Source organism: Lissotriton helveticus, chromosome 5_1, assembly GCF_964261635.1.
Source record: "Lissotriton helveticus chromosome 5_1, aLisHel1.1, whole genome shotgun sequence".
NCBI classification, from domain to species: Eukaryota; Metazoa; Chordata; class Amphibia; order Caudata; family Salamandridae; genus Lissotriton; species Lissotriton helveticus.
The window spans coordinates 1,585,521,299-1,585,533,498 of record NC_136065.1 but is presented as its reverse complement, the minus strand read 5'-3'; the positions used below and the strand labels follow the sequence as shown (position 1 = coordinate 1,585,533,498).

Genomic DNA, 12,200 nt, shown 5'->3' with positions numbered 1-12,200 from the left:
AACGCTGTCTTTTCTTGTTCACTAGGACACTACACCTTAGTGTCTGGCCCTGTCGGTACACAATGCTGTTAGCCTTTGACCCGATTAGGGTGAGTTCAACAACCATGCCACCAACTAATTGGTGACCTTGGCGATTTCTTTTATCGCAGCCTTTCATGCTGCCTTTTATGTTTTTATCATACCCAGATCACAGATGATGCATGTCACAGCTCACCTGTGTTCTGCAAGCATTTGAGGCACCATTGATGTTTAATGGTGCACGCAACACATTGTAAAGACTTTGATTTGATATTATAATGTTGTCATATTGTGTTTTTGTTGCGGGTTTTGGTATAGATCTACAGGTACCAATTTTTAGGGTGCTGTATGGGTGGTCTTTTTTACACTTCACTTAGTTCCTGACCACCACCAAAAAGTGTAGGTAGATATAATTTTGGTCCTGAAGAATTGCCATTAATAGATAACCGGCAAGAAACATGTTGACCTATTTCACTAGCATATTTCCTCACATACCTTAGAGTGAAAGTATGCGCCTTTTTTGGTTTTAGTCAGGGTAAAGACCACAACTCATTAAAATTGTTCTGAGTGGACCACTATTCCCTGTTTTAATCACACATCCCTACACATCATCGTCCCCTACACTATTTTTTAGGACCCTCACACGCACTGCATCCAACGGCATTAGGAATAAAGATCTCCGCCAAGAAGGCCCCATCAGCGCCGACCCGATCAGGAGCAGGCCCAATGATGAAGCAAGACACCCAGCCTGCTGGGTGTGTGAGGGTCTTTTTCCGTAAGGAGGAAACTCTTCTCCTGCTCATTGAGTGTACACATACTTTTTAAACCCTACGATCACATACCATTACCTGCACTACGTGTTAGGAATGCATACTACTTCTGTTTACACTTACAATTGGGCATGTATGCTGGACCTGAGTAATAAATAATTTAAAAGCCCTTAGTTCCCCTCCTTGGACGAGACCTTCCTATGGAACCAACTTCCATTGGCCTTAAGACAATGCCCTGACCTTTTGAAATTCAGAAAGGCTCTGAAAACCGCCCTTTTTAGATCAGTCCACCGCCACAACTTCTTTTGCAAATCCGCATGTGTCGAGATACCTCTCAGGGGGTGATTCATGCGCTATATAAGCTAATAAATATAAATATAAACAAACTGAAAAAAACATAGATTTCAGGGACTTTATAGTTAGTTGGACATTTCACTCGTACAAAACCATAGAAATTCGGCCGTTATAGTTAGTTCAGCTAACTAGAACTCGCTCCCCCGCAATGCACTGTTGATGACGCCACATATTACATCACTCATGACCTGGTCAGTGACATCGCTGATGACATCATCCAGCGACTGTGTGTTTCTATAAAGTTTAAATATGTTTTACATATATATGCCAAGGTGTATTGAAGAATGAGTTGGTGTATAATTGTCTGGATGGAGGATTTAGTATGTGCATGACTGACTGTATAAGTGAGTGATTAAATGTGACTTACTGAATGCATGGGTTAGTGACTAAACTGTGTGAATGTCTGTATCAGTCTGTGTGTTGTGTAAGCTGCTGCATGGGTCGGTCAGTAGCTACATGAGTGTGTATATGGGTTATTGATTGGTTGCCTGAGCATTTGTATGTGAGACCAAGTGTGTGGGTGGGAGGTGTGTGACTCTGCATAGATGTGTGAGTGGTTGATTCACTTGGTGTATGGATTCAAGAGTGCATGTGGAAACAGCTGTATGGGTGTGTGTGTGTGTGATTTTTGGGTGTGTTGGTGAGTGAATGAATGTCTCAGTGGTACATGTCCAAGTAACTACATATGTAAAAGGCAGTGTATATGAGAGTTGGAGTATATAAATGTCTATACGTGAGAGTCAGTGATTGTGAGAGTGGCTGTATGAATGAGGGTGTACTTGTATCAGTGATTTTATAGGAAAGTAAGTATGCGTCAATATCTGTTTGAATAAGTGAGGTGCTGTGTGTATAACTGTATAGGTGAGTAAATGGGAGTGTGATTGATTCTTTGCATGACTGTCTAGGTGTGTGGTAATTCCATGGATGAGTGGCAGTGTGTGGGTGTCTGTATAGGTGTATGAGTGCATATGATAGTGTTGTATTGACGAATGACTGCATGTATGAGTGATTGTATGGGTGAATGAGTGGATGTGTGTGTGTGTAAACCTATGAATCAGTGAGTGTGTATGTAGGAGCTGGTATTGGTGTGTCGATGGTTTCAAAAATGGTAGTCTGTATTTTACAGTTGGTGTGTCAAAGGTCATATTAGAGTGTGAGGAGGTGCATCAGATTTTCATGTGGATGATGTCATCAGTGAGGTCATTGGAGATGTCATCAGTGATGTCATTTGAGATGTCATGAATGATGTAATATGTGACGTCATCAGCAGTGCATTGCGGGGGGCGCGAGTTATAGTTAACTGGAATAACTATAACAGCCGAATTTCTATGGTTTTGTACGAGTGAAATGTCCAACTAACTATAACGTGCATGAAACCTATGTTTTTTTTCAGTGAATTCAAAGGTCTTTTAAATGCTAATTTCTACCTATAACATAGCAGTTGCATTTCCAGAGTGGTGGAGAAAGGTGAGCGTGGCCTCCGAAACAACTCTTAGCAATCCCACTGTGTGGGATTTACTGGAGGTAACAGGAGGAGTAGTTAGCCCCCAAGGTCATCCTTGGGGGGGGGGGGGGGGGGGCAACTACCCCTTTTATTACCACCAGTAAGTCCCAGGCAGCAAGATTGCTAACTTCTTATATCAGGCCCGCCCCCTCCCTGCACCACTGTGCAAACGCACCCCCTAGCACGTTGTAAGTTGGGGGGATTAAGTCCCCTTGAATCCTGAGGGTCCCTGGGTGCCAACTAGCTCACCAGTTACCTCCAGTAAGCGCCACAGAGCTGCTTTGCAGAGAGGTGGTCCGAGGCCACGCCCCTTTTTACACCTCTCTGAAATGCAACTCTGTTGCGCTTACTGGAGTTACCTGCTGGGCTAGTTGGACCCCAGGGACCCTCAGAATTCAAGGGAACTTAATCCCCCAGCTTAAAACACGCCGTGGGGCGCGTTGCACAGTGGTGAAGGCAGGGGGCGGGGCCTGATGTGACAAGTGTGCAAACGTGCTCTGTCGCATGTTTTAAGTTAGGGGATTAAATCCCCTTGAATCCTGAGGGTGCCTGGGGGCCAACTAGCCCACTAGGTACCTCCAGTAAGAGCCACAGGGCTGCGTTGCAGAGAGGTGTAAAAAGGGGCATGACCTCTGACCACCTCTCTGCAATGCAGCTCTGTGGCACTTACTGGAGGTAAAGAGCTAAATAGAGAAATATAGAGATATCTCTATATAATATATATTTACCTATGTATTGATGTCGTACCTGGGGTTGACAATGGTACGATTAAGTCATTTTCACTACCTGGCCCAATCCGAGAGCTAATGCTGGGGGGGGTGTGGGGGGGCATGTTTGCATATCCAGTCTGATGCCTTGAAAATATTCATAAGGAGAAGAATCTGCATGAAGGTATAGTATCCGCCAGAAGCACCTTTTGCAAAGGCATGTAGCTTTTTCTTCTTTTTGCACCCTCGTTTCTCTTTGCAGAGTGTGCACCACTCCCAGTTGTCTTGCTCTTGAGTCTGTCACCCTTCTTTCTATGTGCAAGACCAGAAAACCCTACCTCCTTTTGGTCCTGTCAGTACTCCCTTACCATGTGGACATTAGTCTCGATCATGCAGGACTGTGGGAAGATCAGGCCATGCTGGGATTTGTTGTTAGTTCTATGTATCTTGCACTCGCTAGGGTTATGTTTATGGAGAAGGCCATTCAGTGGTTGATATTTTGTGCTTTCAGTGATTTTGGCTTTTTCCGTGTGGAGAACCAGTCTGAGTGCATCGAGCAACCGGAGCTTAAAGGTCACGATTTGGAGTTCTGCCTCTTTGGTCGAGAAGAGCTTCTGATAACCAAGGGGTAAAGAAATCTCTTCTGCTTGCTTTTTCTGAAATTCATGCATGCTTACTGTTCTTGCTGTTTTCCTTTGGTTCTCTCATTTTTAAGATCTTGTTCCCTGGGGATGCAGGAACTAGTTCACTCTCCAGGATGTGCTTTTACAGCTGACTGGACAGGCTAAGCCAAAGCTGACTATGTGGTGTCTGACAGTTGTCCGGGTCAGATCTTCCCCTCTTGAGGAGACATGCGTGGAGCAGTTCACACTGATTCAGCCACAACAAGCACACGTTTGTATGCAGCATCTTTCAAAAAAACAAAGATGTCAAAACCTGTACCTGGAATACTTAATCTTACACTGTTGTTTTCCGTTTACTTTCCATGTTTGAAGTCCGCTTCATTGTGACTGTTTGAATGCCACTTTCTGTGCGTAAATGACATTCATTTGACAAATTTCGAAATGTAATGGTCTAGAAAACACTTTGATGCTCTACAACCTTCCTAGAAGTGCTTATGAAAAGTACAGAATTGCCTGTGCACAGAAGAAGCAGATGCCACCCCAGATGGCGTACAGCCTTTCCATCCGGGGACTTCTACTTCCAGGTGATCAGTGTAACCACTTATCATGACTGCAGGCCCAGCCGCCTGGCTCCTCTGCGTGGAGTCTGAGTCAAAACCTGCAGTTAATTGTGCACTTGCCTCTGTGCTCTTTCTTAATGGACTTAGCGTGAATGGGACAGGTCTGAGCAGCAGGGCTGGACCGAATGTTGGTATGCTGGTTTTGATAGCTGCCTAGAAGCACCCTAATCACCTCAATACAAGTACATAATGTAAATTAATTTTTATTTGCATAGCTCGCTCAGCTAATACACTCAAAGTTTTGCAGAAGACTTGCTCCAACAGTTTTATGGTCTGTAATTATTGGCCTGTAGAGGTCAGTAAGTAGAGTGGTGTGGCTCACTGGTTAGAGGCGGCAGACCCGAAAGCAGAGAACGGCCCGGGACCAGGGTTCAATTCCCGACGCGGCAGGGTCGTGGACCAGGGTCAGCGGACTCGATAATTCTCGCCTCGGTGCCTACTCTAACCAGGGATCACACTCGGCAACTCTGGGCATTAGTTTAGAAAAAGGGCAACGGTGGAGGATTCCCAACAGAACAGCACCTAGTCAAGTATTCTCCCAAAATTACTTTAGACCCACACTATAATACATGGGACAATGTGTGTGCACACTTCAAAAAACACCCACCGTAACAGTGTCGGTTCAAAACATGAACTATGAAATATTTTACACAAGGTCAAGGTGCACCACTTCAATGTTTGCAGAAGATGTTAACTTTGATAGAGTTAACAACAAAAATCACATCAGATATTACTTGTGTTCTTTAAGAATTCTTTTATTCAGTTCTGTTGAAAGTGACAGGTATATACAGGAGCTACAGCCGACGCGTTTCGTCCTCTTGGGACTTCTTCAGGGCAAAATTGATCATAAGGTGATATTCTTAGGTCTTAACCCGTGGTGATTGTGCGCGTAGATATGTCCGTGACGTTCTATTGTAATGAAAGGGGCATCCTGTTTGACAAACAATTCTCAATGGAGGAATCTGTTGTGGCAGAGCCGTTCTTGTTAAAAGGCGGTGAATTGAAAGAAATTTCGAAATTGTGCATGCAAGTTTCATCAAAGAAAGGATGATAGTCCAATAAATGCTGGAACCAGGGTTTTAAGCATGGAATGACAGTTCTGTCTATCTATTATTGTTTGCTTGTTGTAGTAAGATATGTTTCAATCCTCCTACTTGGGCACTCTTGATAAAGTAAGTTTAGAGCATCCCCTGGTTCCTACTTCAGCTTGCAATACGACGTCCTCCTCCGTCAGGTGCCGGCCAACTCTGGGCATTAGCTTGCCTCATCTCTACAACGGCCCCCCACATTCGCCGGGGATGCCTGGTTTCACCTTGGAGATACCCAGTAGGGACCATCTCACAGGGATAGCCAGGACGAGTTCCCCAGCGGTCTACAGCGCCACGACGCCTCAGGGCAGCAGTGCGCTTTACAAGACACATACATACATACATACAGTGCTTTGGCTGAAAAGTTGGCAGACTTTTATCACCAGGCATACACTTACTTCATATTGAAATTGGCATAGTAATATAGAAGGTTACACTGCACCCATCAGCGAATTCATCTTAAATGGAGTATATGTTACTCCTGTGTGATGGACCTGAGCTCATCGGCGTGACGCGCTTGACTGGTACCGACAGGCAGTGAAATACCAGCCAGCTCTTCAAGGCGTAGGTTTAGATAATTAAGTTTTTGTCTTGCTTGTCTTATGAAAGTGTCACCAGGCATACATAATCCACTGGCTAAAGTGTGCTAATTTTCTGTAAGAATCCTAACGACTGAAGGGGTCTGCACGTAAAAGCAAGGGGTGAAAAAGGGTCAAGTGTTGATAGTGAAGGCTGCTATAATTCTGTTAAAGGAACAGGCTAGACTAGGATCATCATACTAAATTTGGGAGCAGAGGCTGCTAATTGGAGCACGTGTAAAGTCGGTCCTCGCGACTGTTAAGAATGAATGTAATAAAGGGCTTAACTATTTATTTTGTAAAGATAAGACCCCATACAGTCAAAATATGACAAAGATCAGCTTTTTCATTCAATCCCAAATAATTTTGTTCCCTTGGGATTTGATATAAAAGACTAAATCAGACCAGTACCAAATAGGGTTGATGTCCAAATGCATAAAAAAATCATGTCTTATTTTTTGGTTAGCTAATTTTATTTAAGAATCTTTACTCCCTAAACAGTGGAAGGATAAACAGATGGAATGACAGGATTGTAGATGGATCCTGTCTATTGATAAACATTGGGAACTGGCCGAAGCCTGGTCAACGTTTTTCATTAGAGACCATGAAATACCAATCTTATTTAGGTCGACTAAAAATAACTCTTCCCCACACTGTTTTTGAACCAGCTGTTTAATTGACTAATCCCTCTAAGCAAAGCCTTTAAGCAGTGCAGAGAGGTTTTCACTTTTTTTTTGCGGGGGTATAGGGGGGGTGTATTACTAAGAGTAAACATATCTTAAAGTTAACTGTTGCTAGCTGGAAGGGTCGCTTTTAACAGAATAGTGTTTAAGAGACTCTTAAGGCAGCCCACTACATTTTAAATCTAAATCTAAAAGGCCGTTAGTCGTAGCCTACAAAGTTAATTTATAGGCTGCTATATCGTATTCCAGTGCAGATCAGAAGAAAATACAATGGCAAGATATTTGTAATAATAGACCTACTAAAGGATTGGCGCATGGAGCCAATACGAAAGTTTTATATACTTGGAGACAATGACCATGGTATTAGTCTTGTCAATATTAAAAATAAGTCTAAAGAACAGTAACTTTCTGATGCCACTAGGTTGCACTGAAGCCCAATCTGGTTATAGGCCCTTGAGGTTATTATAAAACGCTTGTATGTGTTAAATATCAAGTGTGAGGCCTTTTTGATTAAAAACACATTTTCCACTTTTTAAAATAATGTTTTAGTCTGTATTTCTGATGGATAATTCTGCAGATGTCTCGCCTTAAAATACTCTCCAGGCATCAGACTAGATCCACAACACTTTCTCCACAGCTGTGCTCCTGCATGCTGGTAGGTGGCTCAGAGGATCTCCGTGCTGACTCCACATCGCCCCAGAAGTGACGGAGCAAAATACCACTTATGCACGCTAGCCTCCGTTTCTTTATTTCCTCATCTTCTAACCCGCATCTAGAGCACCTCTCAAAACTGTATCTGTTTTCTGGAGACTTATCAAATAATTTCACCAGTGTGCAAGGAAACCATGTCCACACCCAAAATTACAGGTTTCAAGCCATGGTGCGATTGCATAAAGCAGATGTTGGTCATGGACCCCTACGGGGTGCTTCTTTAGAGTCGTGGCCCGAGCCCAGCCACCAGTTCGTGCAATAAGTGGCTGCCTCATGCACCGGAAGGCGATCTGAAACTGGGAGGCACAGCTGTAATTAGTCAACCACAAATTTTGACCTTCGCTTACGTCCTGTTTCCAATCCATGTCACGCACGCTGGACTGGGTTTTTAATTGGTCAGCTTTGTTCTCAAAGTCCTCCGGTAAGTGCAAGTGAAAGGCAGCAAAGTGGGACTCAACCTCATTCCTCCACTCTGACTCCAAGGAGAAGAGGCAGGGGATTCTCCGTTGATGTGCTGGCCTCCCTCATGATATGCCCCTTGATGGGTCCACCTTTCATGTGAAGAGACACCCACTGCGTTGGAGTGATATAAGGACAGCAGAGTGAACTTGCGTGCTTTGGGACTGCTGACTTCTGCCAAACAGTTTCCGCATCAATTCAGAAAGTTTAAAAGCTTTTCTAGAGGAAGGGTTGGTGTACAAGACCGGGACAGCCTTTTCAACCAGTACAGCAGTCGCCATAGTCCATTGAAGGCAATGGATGTGGGTCTAACAGCTTGCAGATTAACAAGGGCGTCAATCTTCAAATTCCCCTTCCCCTGTTACAGTGGCCACCAAATCACTGTAGTTTGCCCTTAGTGGTGCTTGCTCAACCGGCGGGGACCAGGTTTGACATATCCTCCTAGGTTGGCAATCCATCATGTCTGAGAGAGACGTATTACAGATCTTTCAAAATGAATATGCCCTATCTTTTCTTTCTGCTCAGCCCACTATTCTTCACATGCCAGAGGGGACTTCAGACACGCACCAGTCTGTTCTGTTATAGCAGGTGCTGTTGTTCCTCCAAACTCTGAAGAGGAAGGGAACCGCTATTTCCTTGTTCCAAATGCCTTCCTACATAATTACAAATGCAAAATGCTCACACTGGCCCAGATCCTGTCTCTTCTGGACCCGGGCAACTGGATGATGTCCTTGGGCCTGCAGGACAAATATTTTCTTTTACACTCTTGCTGTTCTACAGATGTTCTGTAGTAGGGGATCTCTGTTATAGTCATAATCTAGTGAATAGTCCCGCCCATGTGCGTGGACCCCGGAGCAATGAAAAATAATCTCTTAAGTTGTCTTCTTTGCAGTCCAGCATAGACACTCAAGAGAAAATCAAAACAAATAATGCAGCCTAACACTTCTAAGGCTACAAATGCCACCCCTTCATCTAAACAGTGAAAAGGATAGCCAACAATGTCAGATTTTACACATTTTTTACCAAGTTTCCTTCATAGAGAAAACTCCCCTTCACCAAAATCCTTGAAATGATAGAGAGGAAGGGTTGGACAGACAAGCCCCCATAGGCTGCCATTATGTGTCTGGAAAAGGGATACCGTGCCTTTAAGGGGCTCTCCAGAGACCCTCGGTATCCCAGGATGCACAGCCAAAGTCCTTTTACTTTCAGTTCTTTTTTCCGGCTCCTACTAGCAGGACCCTGGAGCATTGAGCTCTCCCTTTTTGGGTATTTCTTCAATTTTTGACACTTCAAGTGTTTTAAGTGTTTCACTCGACGTCTGGGGTCTTTCTCTTCCTTTTGCCATGTTTTTTAGCCAGTTTTGCCCACTCTTTCTGTCGAATATGCCAGCTTTATTCGATAAGTGCCCTGAGTGTGCCAGGAAGAAGGGTAAATCTGACCCCCACAGAGTCTGTATACTCTCTCCCTACCTTCCATGTCCCTGAAGCCTGTGAGATTTGTCAATCTTTCTCCAGGAGGACCCTGCGTGACAGGGAGAAGATTCGTCTCCAAAGCATGGAGCAGATGAGACATCAGGAACCAGGTGGGTCTGGGCATGGAGGGACTCATTCTTCGTCCTCTGCCCGTGCTTTGGCCTCTGGGGGGCTCCCCAGTCAAGAAAAGGCCCAGAAAAGGCACTGGTCCCGGTCGACGTCGATGGCTTCGGCGTCGAGAGGCATGACCACTATCTGTTCCCCGTTGGCCCAGGGCTCTGGGTCGAAGCGTCGTCGACGTTGGACGTCGAGGGGAAGGACGTCGAGACCTCGGATGAGGTCGACGTCGAGGACTTCACCGGTGTCGACACATCATCGACCTCGAGATAAGTCCAGGAGGCACCGCCGTTCGCCGTCGAGGTCAACTCTACGTTCACCGTCGAGGTCGACACGACGTTCGACGACGAGGAAAGGCAAGTCGACGTCGAGGAGAAGAGAGTCGACGCCGAGGAGTTCGTCGACGTCTAGACGATCGACGTTGCGGAAGGAAAAGTTGATGTCGAGGAGGCGTTCAAGGCCAGGACTTTGTCCTCTGCCTCAGTAGTCAGCCTATCTTCTGTATCTACGAGTCCCGGGTCGCGGCGGCCCCGGCGCTCGGCTGACAAGAGGTCTGCCTCTAGAGCATCCTCTTCAAGACCTGCGCAGAAGAAGAGGAGAGTAGTCAGGTCTTCGGAATCCGAATATTCTAGGACCTATTCGCCTTCTAGGCCCAGGACGCCTATGCCTCCACCATTGTCTCCATCATTGCCTCCGAGGAAGCCTCCTCCTCTACCTCCCTTGCCTCCTCCGCTACCTCCCTTGCCTCCTCCTACAACCTTCCCGCCTCCTCCGCCTCCACCGCTGTCTCCTCCATCTCTGCCGCACCTTCCGTCACTGCCTACGAGGCCTCCAAAGCCTAGGACTCCGGTCTACCTCCGGAACTACCGCCTCCTGTAAGGCCAGTTGATCTCCCGAGGCCTAGGAGGTCTAGATCACGGTCCAGAAGGAGACATAGATCACGTAGTGACCGTTGGTCTTCGACACGGTCCCGTCATTGTCACTGGAGGGATAGGTCATGGTCCCGTCATATGGATTCTTCAAGTGGCCGGAGGTATTCTCCCACCTTGTCGGATTCCCCCCATACGAGGGTGTCACCGGTGGATGACATCTTAACATTTCAGGAGGTGCTATTGCGAGGGGCAGAGAAGTTGGGGATCACTTTGATGGTACCCACATCTTCTACATCGGTGATATTTGAAACCCTATACAAGCGGCATTTGTCTCGCCCCTTGTTGCCCTTGGTGCCAGGACTGGAGGAACCGGCTATGGAGCTTTTTCTGACTCCGGCCTCAGTGAAGTCAGCTCCGTCCCGGCTGCAGAAAAAGTACAGACCCCCGGATTCCGATCCGGCGTTCCTGAGATCAGATCCGGTACCGGATTCTGTTATCATAACTGCGGCCAAGAAGCAGCATGCTACTGCCCCGTCTTCTACGGTGCCTCCGGATAAGGAAAGCCGTCAGATGGACTCAGCTGGACGAAAACTCTGCGGGACGGCAGCCACCTCCATGAAAGCGGCGAGTGCCTCAGCGCTCTTGGGTAGCTACAACCGCTCCTTGTGGGCGTCCCTGCAGCAATTCCTGGAGCTACTCCCAAGGGATAGGAGAGAAGACTTCCAGGAAATTTTGAATGAGGGTATGATGGTCTCCAACCAGGTAATCAGCTCTGCGGCGGACGCCTCTCTCCTGTCGGCGCATGGTTACTGCCATGGCATCAATTTACGACGACATGCCTGGTTGCGCCTTTCATCTCTAAAACCGGAGGCGCAACAGAGAGTCCCTAATTTACCTTTCTCTGGCTCAACTCTCTTTGGGTCACATGTGGATGAGGAGATGGCCCGCATGAAGGCAGAGGTAGAGACACTTAAAGCCGTTGGTTTGGAGAAGCCAAAAGAGCAGAAGAAGTCCTTCCGTCCGTTCCAGAGGCGGTATGGTTCGCTAAGACGAGGGCAGGGTGGTCAAGCTGGTCCACAGCAACAACAGCAGCAGTACCAGCGGCAGCCATTCCAGAAGCGCCAGAGGGGCAGAGGCGGACAGCAGTCCTCCTCGGCGAACAAGGGCCCGGCCGGGTCTAAGCCCCGAGGTGTTACTTCCCCCTCTTCCGTTGCCCGCTCCGGTAGGGTGAAGCATACAGAATTACTTGGCAGAGTGGAGAAAAATTACTCAGGACAAGTGGGTGCTGAATATTGTTTGCAATGGATACAGTCTACGTTTCGTCAGCCCTCCTCCAGAGATTCCACCGGTTTGCTCGCAGTTCCAGCTGCGCGAGCTCCAAGCGGAGGCCGATACCCTGTTAAGAAAAAGGGCGATAGAAGACGTCCCTTTGTCTCAAAGGGGAAAGGGTCTTTACTCTCGGTTCTTCCTGCTGCGCAAGAAGGACAAGAACGAGTTCAGGCCCAATCTGGATTTGCGACAAGCAAACAAATGGATTCGCAGGGAGAGGTTTTGCATGCTGTCTGCACCAGATTTATCCTCAGCTGTAAAGAGGAGACTGGCTTTGCGCAAAAGATCTGCAAGA

General features: G+C 46.6%; 1 protein-coding gene across 1 annotated transcript in view; it reads left to right on the top strand.

Moving 5' to 3' along the window:
• SORT1 (sortilin 1) overlaps window positions 1–12,200 on the top strand; it is a 666,378-nt gene that overhangs the window by 562,630 nt on the left and 91,548 nt on the right. Inside the window, exon 16 of the mRNA XM_078644756.1 lies at window positions 3,865–3,981. Coding sequence (XP_078500882.1) covers window positions 3,865–3,981 — 117 coding nt within the window. The remainder of the gene's footprint in view (window positions 1–3,864; window positions 3,982–12,200) is intronic.